Raw genomic sequence first — 25,369 nt, 5'->3', positions numbered from 1 at the left:
GGAGGGGGGGGGGAGCGGAAGGGGGGTGAGGGAGGGGGAGGGGAGCCGGGAGGGGGGTGAGGGAGGAGGAGGGGATGAGGGAGGGGGAGGGGAGCCGGGAGGGGGGTGAGGGAGGAGGAGGGGATGAGGGAGGGGGAGAGGGGGTGAGGGAGGGGGTGGGGGGTGAGGGGTAGGGGGAGCGGGTGAGGGGGAGGGGGTGAGGGGGAGGGGGTGAGGGGGATGGGGTGGAGGGGGAGGGGTGGGGAATGAGGGGGAGGGCTAGAGGGGGTGGAGGTGGAGGGGGAGGGGGAGAGGGGCTGGGGTGGAGGGGGAGAGGGTGGAAGGGGAAGAGGGGGTGGAGGGGGAGAGGGGCTGGGGTGGAAGGGGAGACGGTGGAAGGGGAAGAAGAGGGGGGAGGGGGAGGGTGAGGGGGAGGGGGGGAACAGGGTGAGGGGGGAAGGGGGAAGAGGGGGAGGTGGGTGGAGGGGGAAGGGGGGAAGGAGTGGAAGGGAGGGGATGGAGGGGAAGAGGGGGAGGGGGGTGGAGGGGGAAGAGGGGGAGGGGGAGGTGGGTGGAGGGGGAAGGAGGGGAGAGGGTGGAGGGGAAGAGGGTGAGGGGAAGAGGGTGAGGGGATGGAAGGTGGAGGGTGAGGAGGTGGAGGGAAGGGGAATGTGAGGAGGAGGCTAGAGGGATGAGGGTGAGGATGGGGGAGGAGAGTGAGGATGGGGGAGGAGAGAGGATAGGGGAGGGGGAGGAGGGAGGATAGGGGAGGGGGAGGAGGGAGGATGGAGGAGGGTGGAAGTGGAGGGAGGATGGGGAGGGGGGAGGAGGGAGGAGGGTGGAAGTGGGGAAGTGGAGGGAGGTGGAAGGAGGGGAGAACAGGAGGGAAAGAGACGGGAAGGGTGGGGGTGGGGGTTAGGGAGGCGGGGAGAGGACAGGGGTGGGAGCAAGGAGGGGGAGGCGGGGAGAGGGGGCAGGGAGAAGGGGAGAGGGAGGGAGGGAGGAAGGGAGGGGTGGCAGGGAGTAATGGGGAGAGGAGGGGAGGGGAGGGGTGGCAGGGAGTAATGGGGAGGGGAGGGGAGGGGAGGGGTGGCAGGGAGTAATGGGGAGGGGAGGGGAGGGGTGGCAGGGAGTAATGGGGAGGGGAGGGGTGGCAGTGAGTAATGGGGAGAGGAGGGAAGGGGAGGGGTGGCAAGGAGTAGTGGGGAGGGAGGGGGAGGGTATGGAGGGTGGGTGAGAAGGAAGGGAAACGGAGGGAGGGAGAGAGAGGAGTGGGGAAAGGGAGGGGACGGAGGATTGGCGAGAGGGGGAGGGTAGGGAACGGAGGATGGGCAAGAGGGGGAGGAAGTGGTGGGAGGGGGAAAGGAAGGGGTGGGAGGGGAAAGGGAGGGAGGGAGGGGACGGAGAATGGGCGAGGGGGAGGGAAGCAGTGGGAGGGGGAGGGGAGGGAGGGAGAGAGAAAGGGGTGGAGGGAGGAACGGGAAGGGGGAGAGAAGGGGTGGGGGAAGGGAGGGAGTTGGAGGAGAGAGGGAAGGCGGGGGGAAGCAGTGAAGGGAGGGGCAGGGGAAGGCAGGGAGGGAGGATGGTGGAGGATGGGGAGGAGGAGAAGGGGAGGGGGAGGGAGATGGAGGGGCAGGGAGAGGAATGGGGGAAGGGGATAGGAGGGAGGGAAGGGAGCAGAGGAGGACAGGGAGGAGAGGGAGGTGGGGGAGTGAGGCAGGGATGGCAGGAGGATGGGGAAGAGGCAGGGAAGGGAAGGGGAGGAAGGGAGGGAGAGGGGATGGGGAGGGGGAAGGGGAGGGGAGGGAGGATGTGGGGATGGAGGGGGGAGGAAGGGAGGGGAGGGAAGGGTGAAAGGGATGGAGGGTTGAAGGGAAGGGAGTAGGAGAGGGAGGGTGAGGAGGTTTGGGAGAGGAGAGGAGAGGAGGGAGGGGTGAAAGGGAGAGAGGGTTGAAGGGGAGGGAGTAGGAGAGGGAGGGTGAGGAGGTGTGGGAGAGGAGAGGAGGGAGGGGTGAAAGGGAGGGAGGGGTGAAGGAGAGGGGGAGGGGAAGGGGGTATGGGAGAGGAGGGGATGGAAGGGAGTGGAGGGGGTGGAGGGATGAGAAAGGAGGGTATAGGGGAGGGGAGAGGGAGGAGGAAAGGGGAGGGAGAGGGGAGGAGAGAGAGGTGGGAGGGGAAGAGGGAGGTGGGGGAGTTAGGCAGGGATGGCAGGGGGATGGGGGAAGGGGGATGGGGAAGAGGCAGGGGAGGGGAGGGAGATGGGAGGGAGGGGAGGGGGAGGGGAGGGAGGTTGTGGGGAAGGAGGGGTGGAGGGGGAGGAAGGGAGGGAGGGAGGGGTGAGGGAGGGGGAGGGGGTATGGGAGAGGAGGGGATGAAGGGGAGGGGAGGGTATGGGGAGGGGGAGATGGAGGAGGAAAGGGGAGGGAGAGGAGAGGAGAGGGGAGGAGCGGGGAGCGGTGGAGAGGTGGGAGGGGAAGAGGGAAGTGGGGGAGGGAGTCAGGGATGGCAAGGGGAAGGGGGTTGGGGAAGAGGCAAGGGAGGGGAGGGAGGCGGGAGGGAGGGGGAGGGGGTGGGGAGGGGTGGGGAGGCAGCATGTGTTGGAGGAGGGGAAGCAGGGGTGGAGGGGGAGAAAGGGAGGGAGGGGTGAAGGGGGGAGGGAGGGGTGAAAGGGAGGGAGGGGTGGAGAGGGAGGAGGAGAGGGAGGGGTGAGGGTGTGTGGGAGAGGAGAGGAGGGAAGGGTGAAAGGGAGGGAGGGATGAAGGAGAGGGAGGAGGAGGGGGTGGAGGGGTGGAGTGGCGGAGGGATGAGAGGGGAGGGTTTAGGGGAGGAAGGGAGGGAGGAGGAAAAGGGAGGGGGAGGGAGAGGACAGGGGAGGACGGAGGAGTGGGGAGGGGTGGAGAGGTGGGAGGGGAGGAGGGAAGAGAGTGTGAGGTGGAGGAGTGAGGGGAAGAAGGGGAGAGGGAGGCGTGAGGGGGAAGGGAAAAGGAGGAGTGAGGGCGAGGGGGGAGGAGTGAGGGGGAGAGGGGAGAGGGAGGAGTTGGGGGAGTGAAGGTAAGGGGAGGACTGAGAGGAGTCGGGGAGAGGGAGGGGTGAAGGGTGGGGGAGGGGGAGTGGAGAGGGATGAATGCGTGTGGGAAGAGGTGGAAAGATTGAGGGGGTGGGGGTATTGGGGAGTGAGGCAGTTGCAGGAATTAGGAAGATGAGAGAATTAAGGAGGGAGAAGATGGGGGTTTGCAGAGTTGGGGCAATTGAGGGTAGAGGTGAGGGAAAACATTGAGGAATCAGGGAGGAGATGGGTGTTTGGATGGAGGTGGAGCTTGGGGAGGAGATGGGATTGGGGAGGACATCAGGAGGACTGAGGATGAGGTAGGATGAAAGAGGTGGGGGCTTGGGAAGGAGGTGGAAGGAAGGTGATGGGGAGATTGCGGAGAAGGTTTTGGAGGAGGGGAGAGGGTGAAGATGGGGGTTTTGGATGGAAGTGAAAGGAGGAGATGGGGGAATATGGGTGGAAGTGAGAAAGAGATGGGGGAAGGATAGGGGCATTTTTGATGAAGCTGGGGAGAGGCATGAGGGAGGATGAAGAATGTGGATTCAAATGAGGGGATTGGGAATAAAAGGAGGGAATGCAGGGGGATAAAAAGAGGGAAACATGAGGGAGAGAATGGGGAGTGGTTGGAATGATGGAGAGTGGGATGAGGAGATGATGAGGGAGTGCGATAATGGGAGGATTAGCAGTTTTGTGGCAGACGGGGGAAGAGAACAAAGCCTTGCACTTAGCTCCACAACTGATGGATAATGATAGAGAGTTACCAACATCACTGTAATCTAGTAATTCTTAATGCTGGGGACATCATGCAGCAAGGAAAATAAAGGGAAAAGAGATGTGAGGAGGAGCAAGGATGGTGAAGAAAAGGTTTGAGGCACACTGTATATTTGATGTCTTGTGCAACAAATTTATTCCATTGTGTGCAACAGATGTCAGGATGGATTAGTAGACAAACTGATCTGTGTGCTACTTGTGCGGGAATTGGGCTAAGTACATTATAGTGGTAATGAGACACAGTCCAAGGCTTAGCCTGGACAGAAACACAAAGCCCAGCACTGACCCTTGTTACAATGCACAGGCCAGTCATGTGATCCTCTTAAGATTCAGCACAGAGAGTTATAGGGAGAGGAGCAGTACTGTGCGGTGATCATAATCAGCAGGACATTTTATCTCCAGTCTTGTTCTGTTGCAAAAAATGATAATCTTTCTTTCAAATCTTTCTATTAGGGTCACCAGTCAACAGAAGGGAAGAAACAGCTGAACAACAATGTACCGTATGTAACTGTGAAATGAACTTGTAATGTCTGCAACCTGAATTAGAATCAATGAAGTGCAGTTATAGGCCTTGTGATGCTCTGTTTTGTGTGGGCACACTGTCATGCAGTGTGGATTTTCAGTTCTCTGAAATCGCTGGATTTTTTTTTGAGATTCAAACATTTTTTATCTCTTTCACTTGTGTTGATCACCCATGGCTTTTCACAGCAGGGATAAAGACCAGTTCCATAGTGCTAATGGCACCAAGTGTCTGCGTGCTTGAAACATAATTCATGCTCTGAGCTACTGTAACCACATAATGCCAATTTATTAGACCTGCACACAAAGCAGTGTTGTTCCACATCTGCTTTGTCTAATGGCAGGATGCAGACAGTAGGAAGCTTGCAGCCTAGAGCTTGAAGTTCCTGATAGGGGATCAGGTGCTCAACACTTGGATTAGCAGCTTCTTCATTGTTTTTTTTTAATTGTCCTTTACCTTCAAATTCCCCCCTTTTTGCAAACTCCGAGGAATTATCTGAGTGAAAGCTACTGATGGCAAGAACGGTAAGGAAGGAGAAGAGTGTGAGCATGAAGAGCAGAAGGTTTGATAAGGGGTTAGGGAGAGAGAGTGTGAGGAAAGAGTGTACGAGGAGAGAGAGGATGAGGAGAGCAAAGTTTTTCCAAACATGCTGGAGCAGGCAGTTGAAATTTGCAGACACAAATAAAACCAAGTAAAAAGTAACATGCAGGTTGCGTTCTCACAAAAAACCCATGCCATGCTGCTATTAAGCCAAAAGGTTCCAGGAAATTCTGGGCCAGTGGCTATTTTTGGTTACTAGAGCAGAGGACAAGGATTCCTTTGAGCAGAGGACAAGGATTCCTTTGGGCAGAATGAATAAAGAAATATATAAGTTGTTCATATGGAATGGAATTGGTGGTGAGGAGGGGTTCCCAAACTGGGTTCTGTGATAGGTCCAGCCAGAGTTAGGGGGATCCAAGTTTTTTAAAATTCATTTACGGGGTGTGGCATCACTGGCTAGGCCAGCATTTTTCTTGTCCATCTCTAGTTGCCCTTCTGAGGGTAGTTGTGAACTGCCTTCTTGAACTACTGCAGCCCTTGGAGTGCAGATACATCCACAGTGCTGTCAGAGAGGGAGGGAATTCCAGGATTTTGACCCAGCGACAGCGAAGGAGCAGTAATATATTTCCAAATCAGGATGCTAAGTGGCTTAGATGGGAACTTCCAGGCACTGGTGTTCCCAGGTATCTGCTATTCTTGTCCTTTAGGTGGTAGTGGTTGTGAGTTTGGAAACTGTTGCCTAAGGAACCTTGGTGAGTTCTTGCAGTGCATCTTGTAGGTGGTATACACAGTCACCACTGTTTGTTGGTGGTGGAAGGGTTTGTGGAAAGGGTGCCAATCAAGCAGGCTGTTTCATCCTGGATCGTGTCAAGTGTCTTGGGTGTTGTTGGGGCAAGTGGAGAGTATTGCACTATACCTTGTAGATGGTGGACAGGCTTTGTAGGTGTTAGGAAGTGAGTTACTTGCTGCAGGATTCTGAGCCTTTGATCTGCTCTGGTAGCCACTATATTTATAAGGCCAGTCCAGTTTGGTTTCTGGTCAATGGGAACCCCCAGGATGTTGCTAGTGAGGGATCCAGTGATGGTAATGCCATTGAATGTCAAGGGATGATGGTTAGATCTTCTCTAGTTGGAGATGGTCATAGCCTGGCACTTGTGTGGTGCAAATGTTACTTGTCACTTGTTGGCCCAAGCCTGGATTTCTCCAGGTCTTATTGCATTTGGACATGGATTGCTTCAATCTCTGAGGAGACGTGAATGGTGCTGAACATTGTGCAGTCATCAGTGAACAGCCGCATTTCTGACCTTATGATGGAAGGAAGATAGTTGATGAAGCAGCTGAAGATGATTGGGCCCAGGACACTGTCCTGAGGGATTCCTGCAGGAAATGTTGGCGCTGTGATTATTAACCTCCAGTCACCACAACCATCTTCCTTTGTGCGATGTATGATTCTAACCAGTGGAGAGTTTTCTCTCATTGACTCCACTTTTGCTAGGGCTCCTTGATGTCATTCTTGTGGGTTGGGCTGCGGGGCCCCAAGAAGAGGAGAGCCGGGCTGTGCAGGCTTGAGAAGAGCCACATCTGAGAGGGCCCCAGAAGGAGCTGGGCTGCTGGAGTCTGAAAAGATCTGAAGCCAAGGCTGTGCGGGCTCAAGAAGAGCCAAAGTTACCGGGACCTGGGAGGAGCCAGGGTCAGGGCAGCCAGGGCTCGAGAGGAGTCAAAAGTGGGGTCGCAGAGTGTAATGATTTTAATCAGGCAATTGAAGTTGGCCAGTTAGAATATGAACTCCCCCAAAATTGATCGGCCAATCAGGGATACTCTTGCTTTGTACTTAATCACGAGTGTCAGTTTCTCTGGGACTCCAAGTACAGGCTGCTGACTGAAAGCACTTGGTATACTATTGTCTGATTTGTAAATAAAGGAATTCTGGCGAAGGGACTTCTGCCTCTGAGCACTCATTACACAGGGGCTCGGGGGGAGCCAAAAGCAGGGTCGCAGGGGCTAGGGAGGATCTGGGGTTACGGTGGCTCGAGAGGAGCTGACACTTAAGTCATGGGGGCTTGAGAGGGGCCAACGTTGGGATTGAGTGAGGGGCTGAGGTTGAGAAGGTGAGGGTGGTTGTGGGTGAGGGCCTGCGTGTGAGTGGGTGCTGCCGTTAAACATGTCAAAAGAAGGTAAGACTTAGGTATTTGTTGAATAACAAAATTCTTATATAATAAATGTATACATGTAAGACACTGAAACATATTTTAAGTATCACACTGACATTTCTGCTATAGGTTCACCTGTGACTTGCAGGCAATGGGTGAGGTGTTGTAGACTTGGTCTAGCAAGAGACAGCACTTTGAAGTTTCAGATTGGAAGACCGTGTTCTGATGATTCAATGACATTTTCCCAATTTTAGCCCCCTGGAATTAACAATGGAACTTCAGAGAGCTACTCTGTGTGTGAACACAGCAAACTATTTGTGAAGTATAGTTTCTAATTAAATTTAAGGGCGTTGTTGAATTATTATAGTGATGGTATTGGCGGTTTTATTTCCTAAGATTCACCAGTGACCTGCAAATAATGTTCTCTGATGCCTTGCTGTGTGATTGGCTAACTCAGGACTCCAATGTAGCTCTGAATGGTTTGGGTCTGTTCCTAAACCATTTGAGTGAGAAATATGGGAAAAGTACATTGTGCATTTCTAGTTTTCTTTCATCTGAAAGTCCTCTGAACAAGTGAGCATTTAGAAGACAGTGGGTGGAATCCTACCAAAAATTGCAAAGTGTCATGGTCTCCCCCACCCCGGTGAGGCTCCCCCTAGAGTCCCCACAACAAGTTCACATCTGGGTGACTTATTGTAAACTTTGCCAACATTATTATGTCGGTGAGGTTTGAAATTATGCCGAGGGGGGAATATATGGCAGGTAGCCCTACTAATTATAACAAAATATGCATAAAATCATTAAAATGAAGTTCTTGCCCTATGTGGGCATGAACCTTGCTACTTCACTGGCGAAGTGTGGGGAAAATTATGGAACACGATCTCTCCAGAGAGAATTGTGTTTTCTGATTTTCCCGGATTTTTGCCATTCTCTCTGACACTGAATGTGGTCTAAAAATCACCACCAATATGCATACTGATATTCTTCAGTTGGCAACTCATTCTTTCTCTGGTGTATTTCAGCTCAATGTTTTCAAAATTATTGGTGTTTTCTAGATTACAAAAAGGTCCAGGAAAATCTGATGACGAGAGCCAGTGCTGAGAGTCCTGGGTTAACAACTGAATGCTATCATAGTTCGCCCATGATCACAACCTGCCATGGAAAGTTCAGACAGAGCGTGGAGCGACCCTGTTTAGATAACAGAAGTAGACATAGTGCAAAACATGTGCACTTCAAGAAGGAGATCTTCAGCCAGCGACTGGTACAAACCAACTTGGCATACACCACACAAAGCCTCAGGCAACCAATGAAGCCTTTACTAGTGGCAATGGTTTCAAGCCACAAACAGCAATCCAATTTAGAGCATCGGCGACAGAAGCGTAGCTCCAGTGATTCGATCAATGACAGGGGCAGTTCAAACTCTATTTCTCTTGCGGCATCCAAACATTTTGTGAGAGAGCAGAGGTGCAATTTACAGGATTCAGGTACACCTCTTAGCATCAATCCCACTAAGAACTTTGAGGGTGAAACAGGAACAAGCAAAAAGCGAAAAAAATACTTCCATGAGGAAAATAATTTGTCTCCAATACAATTAAGCGATCGGGAAGCTGGTGACTGTCACATTAAGGTCTTTGAGAATCACCATGATTCATTGATTATTGGTTCTCTCAATTGTCCAGTTACTCTGGAAGATCTTGCGGATGTTTACCGACCGTCCTTGGATGGGCAGTCCAACACACTGCGCTCCATTCTGAAATCATCCCAAACATCTGCAAGACTGCACCACTCAATGCTCAGCTTGGGTGATAGCAACTACAAAGCAAAGCATGCTTTGAGTGAAACTGAAAGTATCAGTCCATTAAGGTTTTTGACCCATTCTTCTTGTAACCTTATAAATTCACCTTCTGACGATGAAAGAGAGGAATGGTCAAGCAAAGCATATCCAGATGTTTGGCAACACCAAAACGTTCAAACAATACAGAATTGTGACTCCTCTGTTGTAAATAATAACCGGGAAGGTTTATATCCTGTGTGGGATACATGTACAGAGTGTTTACACACTGGGTATCAGGTGTGTTCTCCTGGGTTAACCTGTGTTTGCAGCAGATGTGAGAATGCTGACAGTTGCATGATTTGTGCAGAAGCAGAACTTTTGACAGACGACTATTACAGTCCCTCTCAGTTTACTACCTCTAGCAGAAAGATAGTGACATTGTCTGACTCACTAACCATACCTGACAAGAACACGAAGGATATACATCACTCCCATAGTGCTGTTTGTCAGAGGGGTGCAGATCTTTTGTGTGATGTTCCTTTAAATTCAATGAACTTAACCGACCATGAGTCTGAAATGCAAATTGATCAGAGAGTACCAGGGGATGGAGAACAGCCAGGTATTGAAAATCCTTTCTCAAAAACTGTGGAACGTAGGAAAGATTTATCAGATAAATACTCAGATTATCATCTGCACTCCAGCATGAAATCTCAGGCAGAGTCTAGTTACTCTCTAAGCATTGTTAACAGTTACACCAAACAGCACAGAGACGCAAATGATTTGTGGATACAAGATGCTGCCCAGTGCCTAGCTTTTCCAGGTCTCCCTCATTCGCACGATGAGAGCACTTCTTTCCCGGAAAAGCTCTGCAGCAAGGCACAGGAAAAGGAAAAGTCTGATTTGAGATCCATAGGTATTGGAAACAGGATACAGAGAATTAAACCAGCCGCAGGTTCTTTGAAAAAATCTACCTTCCAAGAAGGAAAAAATTTCAATTTGACATCTGCAGGTTGCAGCCATTCTTACTCATGTGAGCATAGGCCAGTGCTGATGGAAACTTTCATGGTCAATATTCCTACAAATCAGTTTCTGCAAATCTCTTCGCTTAGAGGCAGCCAGCAGCTGCAGGTAAGAAGTTTGTAATAAATATATAGTAGCCCCATAAAAGCATTCAAACTTGCTGCCTCATTGCTGCCCATATGCTGGAAGAACTTATTAGCCCTGCAAACATTGAATTCTTCACTACCAAATTAAACAAATATATATTGTCTACTCAGCAACGTTATTGCTGAATCCACTGTCAGTCAGTTGAAATGGTTTAGTGGCAGAGCTTTCTTTGAAGCAGTGCATTGCAGATCATAGCACACTGTAAAAATAATTTCATTTGACAGGGCAGATGTAGATAGGATGTTTACCCTAGCTGTTGTATCCAAAATGGGAAGATGCCAGCATTGGACTCGGGTAAACCCAATAAGAAGTCTCACAACACCAGGTTAAAGTCCAACAGGTTTATTTGGTAGCACAAACATCTAGCTTTCGGAGCGCTGCTCCTCCATCAGGTAAGTGGGAGTTCTGTTCACAAACAGGACATATAAAAACACAAACTCAATTTACAAAATAATGTTCGGTAAGCGAGAGTTTAGAGATAATCAAGTCTTAAAGGTACAGACAGTGTGAGTGGAGAGAGGGTTAAGCACAGTTTAGAGATGTGTATTGTCTCCAGCCAGGACAGTTAGTGAGATTTTGCAAGCCCAGGCAAGTCGTGGAGGTGACAGATAGTATGACATGAATCCAAGATCCCGGTTGAGGCCATCCTCATATGCGAAACTTGGCTATCAGTTTCTGCTCAGTGACTGTGCGTTGTTGTGTGTCGTGAAGGCCACCATAGAGAAGATCAGAGACCGAATACCCATGACCACTGAAGGAATAGGAAGAGAACACTTTTGCCTGATGATTGTTGCGTGGTATTCATTCATCTGTTGTTGTAGCGTCTGCATGGTCTCCCCAGTGTACCATGCCTGGGGTCATTCTTTCCTGCAGTCAAGCAATTGTCAAGCAATGTTCATTCATCCAGTGTCGTGGTGTCTGCATGGTCTCCCCAATGTACCGTGCCTCGGGATGTCCTTTTCTGCAGCGTATCAGGTAGACAATGTTGGCCGAGTTGCAAGTGTATTTACCGTGTACCTGGTAGATGGTGTTCTCACATGAGATGATGGCATCCATGTCGATGATCCGGCATGTCTTGCAGAGGTTGCTGTGGCAGGGTTGTGTGGTGTCATGGTCACTGTTCTCCTGAACACGTTAAAGAAGCCATCCCCCACTGACAAGCCCTCTGTATGCACAGGATCTGCTCAGATGAGGAGGATCGCAACAGACACCTCCAGACGCTAAAAGATGCCCTTATAAGAACTGGACATGGCACTCGACTCATCAACAGTTCTGACGCGCCACAGTGAAAAACCACACCGACCTCCTCAGAAGACAAACGCGGGACACGGTGGACAGCGTACCCTTCGCTGTCCAGTACTTCCCCAGAGTGGAGAAGCTACGACATCTTCTCTGGAGCCTTCAACATGTCATTGATGAAGACGAACATCTTGCCAAGGCCATTCCCATACCCCAACTTCTTGCCTTCAAACAACCTCAAACAGACCATTGTCCACAGCAAACTACCCTGCCTTCAGGAGAACAGTGACCATGACACCACACAACCCTGCCATAGCAACCTCTGCAAGACATGCCGGATCATCGACATGGATGCCATCATCTCACGTGAGAACACCATCTGCCAGGTACACGGTAAGTACACTTGCAACTTGGCCAACATTGTCTACCTGATACGCTGCAGAAAAGGACATCCCGAGGCACGGTACATTGGGGAGACCATGCAGACAGCACGACACTGGATGAATGAACATTGCTTGACAATCACCAGGCAAGAGTGTTCGCTTCCTGTTGGGAAACACTTCAGCAGTCATAGGCATTCAGCCTCTGATCTTTGGGTAAGTGTTCTCCAAGGCTGCCTTCACGACACATGAGTCACTGAGCAGAGACTGATAATGAAATTCCGCACACATGAGGGATCTTGGATTCATGTCACACTAACTGTAACCCCCCACGACTTGCCCGGGCTTGCAAAATCTCACTAACTCTCCTGACTGGAGACAATACACATCTCTTTACCCTGTGCTCAACCCTCTCTCCACTCACATTGTCTGTACCTTTGAAACTTTATTACCTCTAAAGACTCGCATTCCAACCATTATTTTGTAAAGTGAGTTTGTGTCTTTCTATGCCCTGTTTGTGAACAGAACTCCCGCTTACCTGGTGAAGGAGCGACGCTTCGAAAGCTAGTGGCTTGTGTTACCAAATAAACCTGTTGGACTTCAACCTGTTGTGAGTCTTCTTACTGTATTGAATCCAAAACCAGGGACACAGTCTCAGAATAAGGGGCAGGCCATTTAAGATTGAGATGAAGAGAGATTTCTTCACCCAGTGGATGGTGAATCTTTAGAATTCTTTATCCCACAGGCTCTGGACAATCATTCATTAAACATGATTGTAATAGTCTCAATGGGGCCCATGAGGTTGGCCTATTGGAGTCTGAGCTCCCTGATTAGCCTAATGATTGCCTTCCAGTCAGAGAGTCCTAGCCACCCTCATGTTCACAATAGAAATTGATTCATGATTTGTTTGAATGGTGGCTGGGCTGAAAGGTCTACTCCTGCTCATACGTTCCTATGTTTTCTGTCATTCTTTTGCCAATTATCTTAAACCTGTGCCCTCTGGCTATTGACCCTTCTATTGGAAGAAGCTTTTCTACATTTACTTGATCAAAACTCTTCATGATTTATTAAATGTCTCTTTAGTCTTTTCTGCTCTGAGACAAGCATTGCCACCTTCTCTAGTCTCTCTCCATGTAACTGAAGTCCTGCATCCTTGTTACCATTTCAGTCAATGTCTCTTCTTTAACACAGAAACATTTAGCCCTTGAAGTCTGGTCCACCATTCAGTATGATCATTAGCTGGTCCTCTATCTCAACACCATATTCCCCATGCTCCTTTTTAACACCATTAAAATCTAGAAATCTGACTTATTTCTTTCTTCAATATATTCAGTGACTTGGCCTCCACAACCTTCTGTGGTAGAGAATTCCATAGTTTCACCATCCTCTGAGTGAAGACGTTTCCCCTCATCTCAGTCCTAAATGGCCAACCCCATATCCTGAGATTGTGACCCCTTGTTTTAGACCCCCTCAAGCCACAGGAAACAACATCCCTGCATCCAGTATGAATACTCCTAACAGAATTTTATATGTTTCAATTAGCTCCCCCCTCATTCTTCTAAATTCCAGTGAACACAGGCCCACTCAACCCAATCTCTTGTCATATGACAATCCTGCCATCCTAGGAATCAATCTGGTGAAACTTTGTGCATTCCCTCTATGGCAGTACATCCTATCTGAGTTTAGGGGATCAAAACTGCACACAGTACTCCGGGTGTGGTCTCACCGAGACTCTGTAAGCTGCAGTAAGACATCCTTGCCCCTGTACTCTAGTCCTCTTGCAGTGAAGACCAACATACCATTTGCCTTCCTAATTGCTTGTTGTCCCTGCATGCTAGCTTTCAGTGACTGATGTCCAAGGGCACCTAAGTCCCTTTGTACATCAATATTTCCATCACCATTTAAATAATGCTCTGCCATTCTGTCTCTGTTCTTGAAGTGCATAATGCCACGTTATACAGCATCTGCCATTTTTGCCCACTCACTCACCTTGTCTGAATCACCTTGAAGCCTCTTTATAACCTCTTCATCACTCACATTCCCACCAAGTTTTGTGTTATTAGCAAACTTGGAAATGTTACTTTTGGGATCCCTCATCCAAATCATTGATGTCAATTGTGAGTAGCTGGGGCCCAAGCACTGATCCTTGCGGACCCCACTAGTCATTGCCTGCCACTTCAAAAAAACCGATTTATTCCTACTCTGTTTCCTGTCTGCGAACCAACTCTTGATCCCATGTACATAGGACATAGAACACTACAGCACAAACAGGCCCTTCGGCCCGCAAGTTGCACCGATCACATCTATACCTAACAAGCCATAGAACTATCTGTAACTTCCAATGCCATTAGATCCCATATACTCATCCAGAAGTCTTTTAAAAGACCCCAGCGAGTTCGCCTCTACCACCACCGAAGGCAGCCGATTCCACTCACTCACCACCCTCTGAGTGAAAAACTTTCCCCTAACATCTCCTCTGTACTTGCTTCCCAGCACCTTAAACCTGTGTCCTCTCGTAGCAACCATTTCAGCCCTGGGAAATAGCCTCCGAGAATCCACCCTACCTATTCCTCTCAACATTTTAGAAACATTTTATAATGTACTTTAATTTTGCACTTTAACCCTTTATGTGGGACTTTAACAAAAGCTTTCTGAAAATCCAAATGCACCATAGCCATCTTAACTTTTCTGCCAGTTACATCTTCAAGTAACTCTTGTCGCTTTGTCAAACATAATATTATAAATCCATGTTGATTTTGTCTAATCCCATTGGTATTTTCTAAGTGTCCTGTTAGCACATCCTTTAAAATATACTCTTAACGTTTTCCCTACTACTGATGTTAGGTTGACTGGTCCATAGTTCCCTGTATTCTCCCTCTCTCTGTCCTTTTTAAATAGAGTGGTTATACTTGCTTCCTTCCAATCTGTTGGGGCTGTTCCAGAATCTACAGAAATTTGGAAGATAACAACCATTGCAGCCTCTATTTCCATGACCACCTCCTTGTCCTTGGCATTCTTCTTCTGAGTACGCTGCCCAGAATTGAACACAATTTTGTATTTAGATTGATGGAGAAAATAGAACGACAGAGATGCTGAAGTAAAGATATGAATTGGACGGGGTCTTTGAACAAAATGACTTTTTAAAAAAAAGTCCCAAGAAACATGGGGGCAGCAAATATAAAAAAACTAAACCAAAATAAATCTAAGCACTTCTAACTAAATAAATCAATGAAAATGTCAGCTTACAAAGCTAATGAGTGTCCCCTAGTTGATACTCAAACTTTTTAATTGCGTTCAATATCTTGAAATTTAAAGCTAACAAGAATTTATAAGCTGAGCTGCAGACTGTATGTTTTGTTTGAGTCACCATTATATTGTGGATAAATGGAAGAAAAACAGTCTGGCTGGCAGACAGATGCAGTGCCTTTAAAGAGGTAATGTTATTAGCATTAATACACTTGGAAAAAGCACCCTGAGCTCTGATAGTGTACTTAATACTGCAAAACACAATAACAACATAGAAAATGCAATCACATCTGGTCTTTAACTCTGAAATATACATCTAGCTAAAATTAGTAATTAGTACAACATGGTCAAATTTAGCCCTGGATGGAATGGCTCCCCACAAAAGCATTCACTTAATTTGAAAAAGAAGTATTTTTGGCTTCATGGGGTGAAACTAACAAAAAAAGGGGGAAGGGAAGTGTCTGCCGATCTGATGCGTTGAAGCGCGTGAAATGTGTGCTACACTATGCAAATATTTGTGGTCTTGACAAATGTGTAAATGTGACTTTAAACAGCTTGATTCGGTTTCTTTTGTTTGATAGAGTACAGAGCCGCAAGGATTTCCTTTGGATAGTAGCTCGACAAAGCAACCAGTGAAAAGGTACAGCAGGGAGTGGGTTAAAGATATTTGAAGCTATTTGACAGGATTTCACATTTTCATTCATCAGTACAAATGCCAAAATGAAATTAACTGAAATCTGGAGAGCATACTGCAGCACCTTTTCTCTGCTAGAAATGGTGCTTCAAAAGAATTATTCAGAAAGATCTCGGATGCAGTGCCATATACTGCTTTCTAAAAGTTGCATAAGTGGTATTACATGGATTTCCAGATGTTAAACAGGGTTCTAAAGAATTTATCTAAAATTAAACGCCATGGAATTAAAGGCAAATTATTGACCTGCTTAGGTGATCAATTAGAAGTTAGAAGGCTGAATGTAAGGGTTAATAGATATGTACTAACTGGAAAGAATTAATGAAAGATGTCCTGCAAGGACCTATGTTAGGGTCTCAACTGTTCATTATGCTATTTAATGATCTAGATAACACAGTAGAAAGCTATATATCCAGGCTTGCCAATTACAAAAAGATTAGTGGTAAAGTATGCAGTGTAAATGGGAGCATAAAATTACAAAAGACACTGTTGGATTATATGAGTAGACAAAGGTTTGATGGATTGATTTCCATGCAGGTTGGTGCAAAATCATCTATTTTGGATCAGATGAGTATAGATTTGAGTATTATTTAAATGATGAAAAATTAGGGACAATGAAAACCAAATAGATTTAAGGGTCCATGTTCACAAATCACTAAGATGTAGTGGTCAAGAGCAAAAGTAAATATTCAACAAGGTTAGTGGAATGTTAGCCTCAGGGCAAGAATGTAACTGGGGGAGAGGTGTGGAGGCAGGTTTGCTTCAGGAATACAAAACCCTGGTTGGACATCTGGGGTGCGATTTTCCTGCCCCACTATGTTGGTCGAGCAGCTTAGAGGGGCGGAAATGTCCTGGGAGACCAAAAATGGAAATTGCGACTGGCCGGATGCGATCCTTCCAGGCCATTATTTATGACGTGATCGTGCTGAGGAATGTCTTGAGGCTGGTTACAATATTCATTGCCTAATTTGAATCTGTTTATTGAGCTTGGGACAGAATCGTCTGGTCTCACTTATGTTTCTGATCTCGCCAGTGAAGATTCCCACCAGATCACAGATGGTGCCAAGCAATCAGAGGCCAATGAGGCCACTCAGGAGATTGGAGGGAAGCAGTGCCCTTTGGGCAGTGCCAGCCTAGCACACTGACAGTGCCAGCTAGCAATGTCTCAATGGGGGCGTGGGATGGGGCTGGCAAACTGGAGGCCATCTATGTCCGCTGGGGGGAGGAGGCATGTCACCTGATCTCCCAGTTTATTTGGAGATCAGTGCATGCCCAATGGCCCGCTGAGTAGTCTGATGCTGCCTCTTGAGCAGGTTTAGGCATGGAGTGCCGTAAATTCATTTAACCAAGTTTGAGCAGAAAAAATTCCCATTTTCCCAACTGTTAGGCACTTAGAATTTTTTGGGAAAATTACGGCCTTAGAGTATTATGTACAGATCTAAGCACTGAGCCTTAGTAAGGCTATAATAAAGTTTTTAACATTTATTTACTAGTCACAAGTAAGGCTTACATTAACACTGCAATTAAGTTATTGTGAAATTCCCCTAGTCGCCAGTTTGGATCAATGCACTTAACCAGTACGTCTTTTGGACTGTGGGAGGAAACTGGAGCACCCGGAAGAAACTCATACAGACGGGGAGAACGTGCAAACTCCACACAGTCACCCAAGCCAGGAATTGAAGCCGGGTCCTGGTACTGTGAAGCAGCAGTGCTAGCTAATGTGCTGCTAATGGCTTAGAACAAGTGCATTACAATTTGACTGGAATATTACCAAGGTTCCAAGGGTTAGATTATAAGGAGAAATTATATAAAGTAGGTGTGTAGTCCCTGGAATATAGATTAAAGGGTGATTTGAATAAGGTGCATAGGATTTTGAAAGAAATTGATAGGATCGATAGAAAGAAGTGTTTTCTGTTCGTGGGAACATTAGGACAAGGGACATAAGCTTAAAATTAGAGCCAGACTGTTCAGGAGAGAACTTGGGAAACTACATACAGAAGCATAATGGAGGCTGGCTCAATTAATTGTATATCTGAGATCATTTGATCTTTTTTGCTAGATGAAGGTATAAAAAAAGTGAAGGTGTTAAAATATAGATTAGCAATGATATCTCTGTATGGTGTAACAGGTTCAAGGGGCAGAGTGGCCTATTCCTTTATCTCTGTTCCTAATACAAGAGTAAGGAAGAACCTACATTATGTAGTGCTTTTCACAACCATAAGGTGTTGCAAAGTGCTTCGTAGCCAATAAAGTACTTAATTGAATTGCAGCACTGTGATAATGCAGGGACAGCTAATTTGTACACTGAAAAGTTCATAAATAGCAACGCAATAAATAACTCGATCATCTGAGTTTGGCCAGGGCATTGCTCTTCTCTGAATTTTACCTTGGATTAAAGTGTTAACAAAAAGAAAACATCTCTGACAGTGCTGGAGTCCCTTAGTACTGCACTGAATTTTCAAGCCAGATTACGTGGAGAGTAATATTTTGCAGTGGTTCTGAAGTTGAGCCTTTGTTCAGTATCCAGTACTGTATGCGTGTTCATTATCTACCAGCAGAACTTACCAGAGAACCGAATATTGAATCTGGATCCATGGGCTTTTTAGGAACTAATTCTGGGGGAAAAAAAACTACAAATTTTATAAAAAAAACTTAATTGTGTTGTTTGTAAATATTTTTGTTTCAACAGCAGTTGTTGATTAGTACACCTTTGGTAGACGTGGCATAGATAAGTCACTTACTATAGTTTAATAGGGGGCTGATTTAATGACACCCAATTGTTAGACTGGGATACAGAGAGCTTTTGTGTTCTTGGCTACAGCTATACTGAGGTTAAAAACTAATTCCCTTTCACTGTCCAGTTTAGTCATGCGTGCCGTAGTGGCTGTTTTACTGATTGTATCTGCACTGGTGTTAATCTAGCTGCCTCATGCTGTGAGACTCGGAAGCTATTGCCAATATTTTCCTTTATTAAATCAGATGCATGACTTTTACCTTCCCAGTGAGAAAACCCTCTTTTAGTTGTCAACGTTAGTGACCCAATTATAAATCAAAGTTGATTCCAGGAACAAGAGTTTTGGGTTAGTCACTGTTAGAAGTATAGGAACCTATCCAGTGGAAGCTGTGACTTGTCAGAGTGTGGCTGGTTATGGGGAAGTACCCCAAAGACTGCGTGTGTTGTGATTTATAGCTGTATTTGTACAGCACTGACCCCATGTGTAATAAATAATGCTGCAAACAATCAACCCAAACAGCACCAACTTCACATATCACTAGGGGAAGAATCTGTTCAATTCTATCGTGTTTATTCAGCAGATTACAAACCCAAGTGCATTTGCAAATTTCATTATAAATTAATTAACTTATCTACAGTCGACATAGTCTTAGTAGTTCCTTTGTGATTTTGTAAGATTTAATTTTGGGCTGTCAAAACAGTCATCACAAAGGTCTAATTAATGTAAGTTCCGGTTGTTACATTTGTGAATTTCAGGGTGAGTCACAGATGGCAAATTGGAGTTAGTGCTTTAGAGATAATGACCAATTTCTTAAGTTTAATTATCAAGTGTTAATTTCCATCAGTGCGCAAGGGATTGAAATGCCACTTGCTATTGACGAGAAGTTTTTCTAATTAAATTCATCCTTGGCTCCAGTGAAGTAGTTACAAGGGTGTAATGTAACACAATTTGCTTTCAAATCCGATTTGTTTCACTTATTATCTTCTAGCTCTCATGTTATGATATCTTTATAAAACACTGATCTGGCCTCAGCTGGAGTATTGTGCCTGATTCTGGGCACCGTACTTCAGGAAGGATATCAAAGCCTTAGAGAGGATGCAGATGAGACTTATTGGGGCTGCAATGTTTGTTACATGGACAGGCTAGAGAAACTGGGGTTGTTTTCCTTAGATCGTAGAAGGTTAGGAGGAGATTTAATTGAGGTATTCAAAATCTTGAAAGGTTTTTAAAGAGTAAATAAGGAGAAATTTGTTTCCAGTAGCAGAAGGGTCAGTAACCAGAGAATATAGATTTAAGGTGAGTGACAAAAGAACCAGAGTTGACATGAGAAGACAAGATTTATGTGGCAAGCATTTATAGTCTGGAGTGCGGCCCCTGAAAGGATGATGGAAGAATACTGCATGCAATAGTTAATTTTAGGGTGTGTTTTTAAAAAGCTGGGGTGGTAAATGGAAATAAGGATAGAGATAGGGACAATAACTGGACATCATTTGTCTCCTGTGCTGACAGTTTGGTTATGCAGCAATGGATTCAAGCCTATATTGAGTGAGGGAAGGGAGAGATGTAGAGGGAGGTGACTCAGTCACTTATTAAGTAGAGTTGCAAGATGTGGCTGCTCTACAATTTTTGCTTAGATTTTTTTGTTGGTGAGCCATGACTTATGTGAAACTCAGTGTAAGGGTACTGAAATATTTGCACCTGGCTAAGTGTTCTGTTTACCCAAATGCCCTCCCCTTACAGGGTACATCCAACTTACATCGATGCAGAGAGCGTATTGCAAGCTGGTAAAATCAAGGCAGAAGGACTCCAAGTGTGTGTAGCAGAACTGCTTTGAGGCTAATTATAGAGTGCCAAACCTTGCAAGCTGATTTCAATCATAATAGAAGCTGTGTGGATGAGGAAATGTGTGAGAAAGTTTACTCATACTGGTGCTCCTTGTTACTTTTCTCTCAGTTCACTAATTTTATTTCACCCTGGGCTCTGTTCTGAGACTGAGAGTGGATGAACCATTAACTTTGCCCTTCATATCAGATATCTGAGATTGATTATCTTATTCTCCACAGTGCTGCAATGCCAAGTCCATGGTAGCCTGTGCGACAGATCTGGTGTTCATATTGGCCTCTACACTCCATTGAACTATAGAATCCCTCCGGTGCAGAAAGTGACCATCTAGCCCAAATCTGCACTGACTCCCCAAAAGAACATTCCACCCAGGCCCTCCCCTTTGCCTTATCCCCATAAACCTGGATATTTACCAAGACTTATCAAGGATATCCTGTTCCTCTGTACCCATTGATTCCTGCTAGGAAGTGCAGGCGTGGATGTTGGTTAAGGACAGAATCATGCTGACTGTTGTGCCTTAGAGGTGAATGGGTAGGTATGGAATGTACAACATGATGGGCCAAATGGTCTCTTCTGCCCTGTAGGAATTCTACGATTGTACATAATCCCCTGAAGTCAACTGTAAGAGGAGACAGAGCCTTGAGAGGAAGTGATTAACAAAAAAGGGCAGAGAAATCTAAAAATCTCTTTAAGGCTCTTCCCCCACCTGAATGTTAAACCTTTCAACTGGTTAAAAGTAGAGAGATTTATTGATCTGTATTGTCTCTTTAAGAGTGATGACTTTCCCTGAGTCATAGAATGGTTATAACACAGGAGTCCAATTACCCCGTTTCTAGCCCTGCATGTTTTATTTTCTTCAGATAATTAGCCAATTCCCTTTTGAAAGCCAAAATTGAATTTGCCTCTGCCATATTGTCAGGGTGTGAATTCCAGATTGCTGTGTTTTGGAAGTTTCTCCATGGGTCACTGTTGCTTCTTTTTCCAGTCACCTTATATCAATGTTCTCTGGCTCTTAACCTTCCTCCCAGTGGGAATTTTCTCACTATTTAATCTATCTAGCCCCCTCATGATTTTAAATACTTCTATCAAATCTCATCTCTAGTTTCTCTTTCCTATGGAGAACAACCCCATCTGCATCTACCCCTAACTTAGGTCCCTCAATCCTGAAACCATTCCTGTAAACCTTTTTTGTACCTTCTCTAAAGACTTAACATCCTTCCTAACTTGTGTTTTACAGAATTGGACATCATACTCCAGTTGAGGCTGAACAAATGTTTTACAAGTGTTCATCATAACTTTATGCCTTTATTTATAAAACCCAGATTCCCATATGCCTTTTTCTCATTTTCTCAATCTTTTCTTTGTATGATTAGGATAAACTACATTGTGGTTGTTATTGCTTTTTGCAATGTCTTTTGGGGGTGCTAGAAAGTCACACTGTCCTGATAATGAGGAATTTCTCTGCATACTCTCCAGTTTGAAAAACAAACTATATTTACACAAGCACTTAGAATTTAAGGTTGGTCCTATATTTCCAGAACTAAGGTCACATGCATGAGACCCATGTTGCAACTGATCTTTCAGGACATGTTTGTTCACTACATTTTAACGTTCATGGGATGTGAACATCACTGACAAGGTCAGCATTTAATGCCCAGTCCTAATTGTCATTGAGGCGATTGGTGAGCCACCTTTGTGAACTGCTGCAGTATGTGTGGTGAACGTAGTTCCATAGTGCTGTAAGTGAGGAAGTACAAGGATTTTGACTCAGTGATTATGAATGGTAATATATTTCCAACTCAGGATGGTATATGATTTGGAAGGAACCTTGGAGATGGTGTTATTTTCATGCTCCTATTGCCCTTGTCCTGGATGGTAGAGGTCACAGGTTTGGGAGGTGCTGTCAAAGGAGCCTTGACTAGTTTTGCTGTGTCTTAGAATTGAAGAGTTGGGATGAACGCTGAGCAGCATTTGATAGATGATTAAGTCAGCCATTTCATTCCCATCTCAGTTGGAGTTGGTTAAATGTTCCTGTTCAATGGAGCATTTGCAGGAACTGCTGTTGTTCTGTGTCTGGTTCCTGCTGTAACAACACAGAGGGTCAGTGGGGCGTCTCTTGTACTTTTGCGTTTCTATGGAGATGAGCACAGATGGGGCTCAGCGGGTTAGGAGTAGCCTGATGTAGAATAAATCTTTCTGATTATGATAGATCTGTGTGGGTAAGGAAAGTGGAATGTAAGTGGCAGAACATTTTGACTACAATGGAGTGCCTCGAAATCTTACAACCTTCTCAGTTAGACCAGATTTTGTTTGGGATTATAATTCCCTTTGTGTTGAGGAGAGAATTCATGGTCTATATTCATTACATTTCTGAAAAATCAATTAACTTGAAAGTGGCAAATAATTTAAATGGAAATGAAATTAATTTTCCATTGTCCTTTAGCAGGCTTACATCTGGACTGTTAAAGGCTGAATTAAACGTTTAATATTTGTAAAAACCATAAGGATTTTTAAGCTGCTCCCAAATGACTCATGACAAGATAAGTGTAATAACAAACTGTGAACATTGACTGATGCTTTTCCACTGGTAAAACTATATGTTTGGTCACACATCAATCTGCAGAGGTTGCAGTTCATGTCTCATTAAAGAAGGGCCATTGTTGGGAGGGAGAGGGGGCAGTGTACATTCATTGTGAGGACTTCTGTCAGTAAACACCATTACAATAAATCCATGAAAAATCTACTGTCTGAGAGGAAACTTTTAAATTGACTGGCATAAACTAAGTCACCAGAGATTTGGTTGGGTGTACTGTCATTTAAAGACGAGCCTATTAGTGGGTAAGTCTTCTGTTTCAGGTAGAGATAGATCTGTTTTGGTAGCGATCACCTCACGCGTGGATACCATTCTAGTGATCAGATTTTGCCAAACTTTCACTATTTGCAGAGTTTGTGGATCAAAAAATAATAGCTACTATGGTTTGCTTATAAATCCATTCTTTGTCTACTGTTTCATATGTGGTGTTTCTTTATGTTGAAATTGTGCAGCTGTTGTTCCGTGAGTGACCTTTTGCTTCAGTACATCTGTTGATGTAGCACTGCACTACCCAGATTACATTTTCATCTCTGTCTGAGTTAGCTGATCTCAGCCAGGATGACTGGAATGCTGCATTTCACTTAGTGAATTTGAACATACAAAGTGGTCTGTTTGAGGTACTGGTGGTGGCCTGAATCCTAGAATCTTTAGGGAGGAATATCCCGAACCCCAACTGGGAGTCAGTCCTTTCAGGACAGGAGGAGGCGTGAATCCCAGTGAAATTCTGCATTTTCAGGATTTGAAGGAAGTCTGACCTCTGGTGAGAGTCAGTGCCTTAGGAAGAGATAGGAAGAACATAAGGACATAACAGGTAGGAGCAAGAGTAACCCATTTAGCCTTCAAGCCTGCTTTACCATTCAACAAGATCATGATTGTTCTTCTGTCTCAATTCCACTACCTGCATTATCCCCATATTAATCCCCTTAGTACCCAGAAATCTGTCAATCTCTGTCTTGAATATATTTAATGACTGAACGTTTATAATCTCTAGTATAGAGAATTCTGAAGATTCTTTTCTTTGAGTAAAAATTCATCTCAATCGTAAATGGTCAACCCATTATTCTAAGTCTGCGACCATGTGATCTGGATTCTCCAGACAGGCAAAACGTTTTCTCAGCATCCACCCTATTAAGCTCCTTCAGAATTTTATATATTTCAATTGGATCCCCTGAACTCCAGAGCATGTAGGTCTTGTCTAGAAATGGAGAATCCATTTAAGTTATGAGCTACAAGATTGATCTAATGACTGGGGCCAATTGATCAGTTTGGTAATGCAGCTATACGTGGTGTATAAGAGCCTGTGAAATTTCTTTGTTTCAGATATCTGAAGCTGTATCACCAACGGCTCCTGTCACGGTGTCTCTGTACCTGGAACTACTTTGTGAAACAGCGCTATGCTGCAGCTATATCTTTGCAGGAACACCAGTTGCTGAAGAAGGGTCTGTGTGCATTGCGCTGGGCGGTACAACTTACCCAGATACAGGAGAAATTTCTGGAGAGACGCCAATGTGCTCAGCTCCTCGATCGTTATTTTAAGCGAGTGAGTATCGCAATCACCCAAATCACAGAGGATTAAACGTTGCACAAGTAGAATCTAATTCCCAGTGAAAATAGGATAAAACCCATAGCAGAGATTATCTGTCCCGTGTTTTCTGTTCCTTACTGGGCAGTTATATATTAACCAAGACTTCTGAGCAAGTGAAAGTGTTTCTTAAGACACAGGGTTAGGATTCATCTGTGAGAGGAATTTGAAGCACGAAGACCAAAAATATCTGAAATTGGTAAGAGCAAACAATCGCCCAAAAATGTATTAGTTTCATTTGCAACATATTTGCTGCTTCTATCTTCCACCATTAAAAGCTTGAAATAAAAACTTCAGAATACATTCTCCCTATAAAGAAACTTAGTGAAAATTATGATGTTGTAAATTTTCTCCAAACCTATGCCTCTGAACAGTGGAGGGATATAGCCAATTCCAGTCAGCATCAGCTGGTGGCAGGAACTCCAAACACAGCTGGCAAATCCTGTGCTATTCGCCTGCGGAAGCCAGTCATGCTGCAATTGATTAGGACGAAAACTTACAGACCCTGGAGGAATCAACAACGGGCTGCACAGTTACTGAGCTTGGCTAGTTTCCATGGGCGGTAAGTGTAAATATTGATACTACAGTAGTACAAAGTCATTCTTTAAACTTAATATAAGGGCTCTACAGCTGACCTTATGATGCAGGGCATAGAATTGATCCTGGCACCTTGCTACCTGTGAATTTATTTCTACGTCAGACAGAATATGCACCATCATGGACTGCTGCATTATGATCTGAGATATGTCTTGCTATTGGCCTTTTGCACCATGTAGCAATACCACATATGTGCAATCTTTTGGGATACAAGCTGCATGATTTTGTAGTCAGAAGCTAAGCTGAAATTCATATTTATTTGCATTAAGAGTTGGTGCTTTTAAAAGTGTTTTGTGAGTGTAACCAGTAAACACCGTGATGATACTGTACTTTTAAGAAATATATTTTAGCCCCGTTTCTTGTGCAGGATCTGTTCTATGCATTTGGAGCTGTTTTATCTGGATCCAACAGCACGGTATTCCTATTGCTGTAGCATAATTAATCTTAATTGCTACAATATTTGTTTTAATCTGGACTAATGCAGGGTTCTGTTATTTTGTATTTTCCCCTGGGA

At 45.4% G+C, this 25,369-nt stretch overlaps 1 protein-coding gene across 2 annotated transcripts in view; it reads left to right on the top strand.

Moving 5' to 3' along the window:
• The window catches only part of LOC145360197 (uncharacterized), a 67,867-nt gene that overhangs the window by 6,284 nt on the left and 36,214 nt on the right, over nt 1-25,369 (top strand). Inside the window, exons 3-7 of one of the 2 annotated variants that reach the window (XM_080215230.1) lie at nt 4,253-4,299; nt 8,065-9,911; nt 15,397-15,455; nt 23,997-24,216; nt 24,633-24,820. In XM_080215230.1, coding sequence (XP_080071356.1) covers nt 4,293-4,299; nt 8,065-9,911; nt 15,397-15,455; nt 23,997-24,216; nt 24,633-24,820 — 2,321 coding nt within the window. In that variant the 5' untranslated portion in view covers nt 4,253-4,292. Of the gene's footprint in view, nt 1-4,162; nt 4,300-8,064; nt 9,912-15,396; nt 15,456-23,996; nt 24,217-24,632; nt 24,821-25,369 lie in introns of those variants that run through there. The other variant, XM_080215231.1, reaches the window with a different exon arrangement.

Source organism: Carcharhinus amblyrhynchos, chromosome 30, assembly GCF_965287045.1.
Source record: "Carcharhinus amblyrhynchos chromosome 30, sCarAmb.v2.hapA, whole genome shotgun sequence".
NCBI lineage: Eukaryota > Metazoa > Chordata > Chondrichthyes > Carcharhiniformes > Carcharhinidae > Carcharhinus > Carcharhinus amblyrhynchos.
This window is presented reverse-complemented; position numbering and strand designations above follow the sequence as displayed.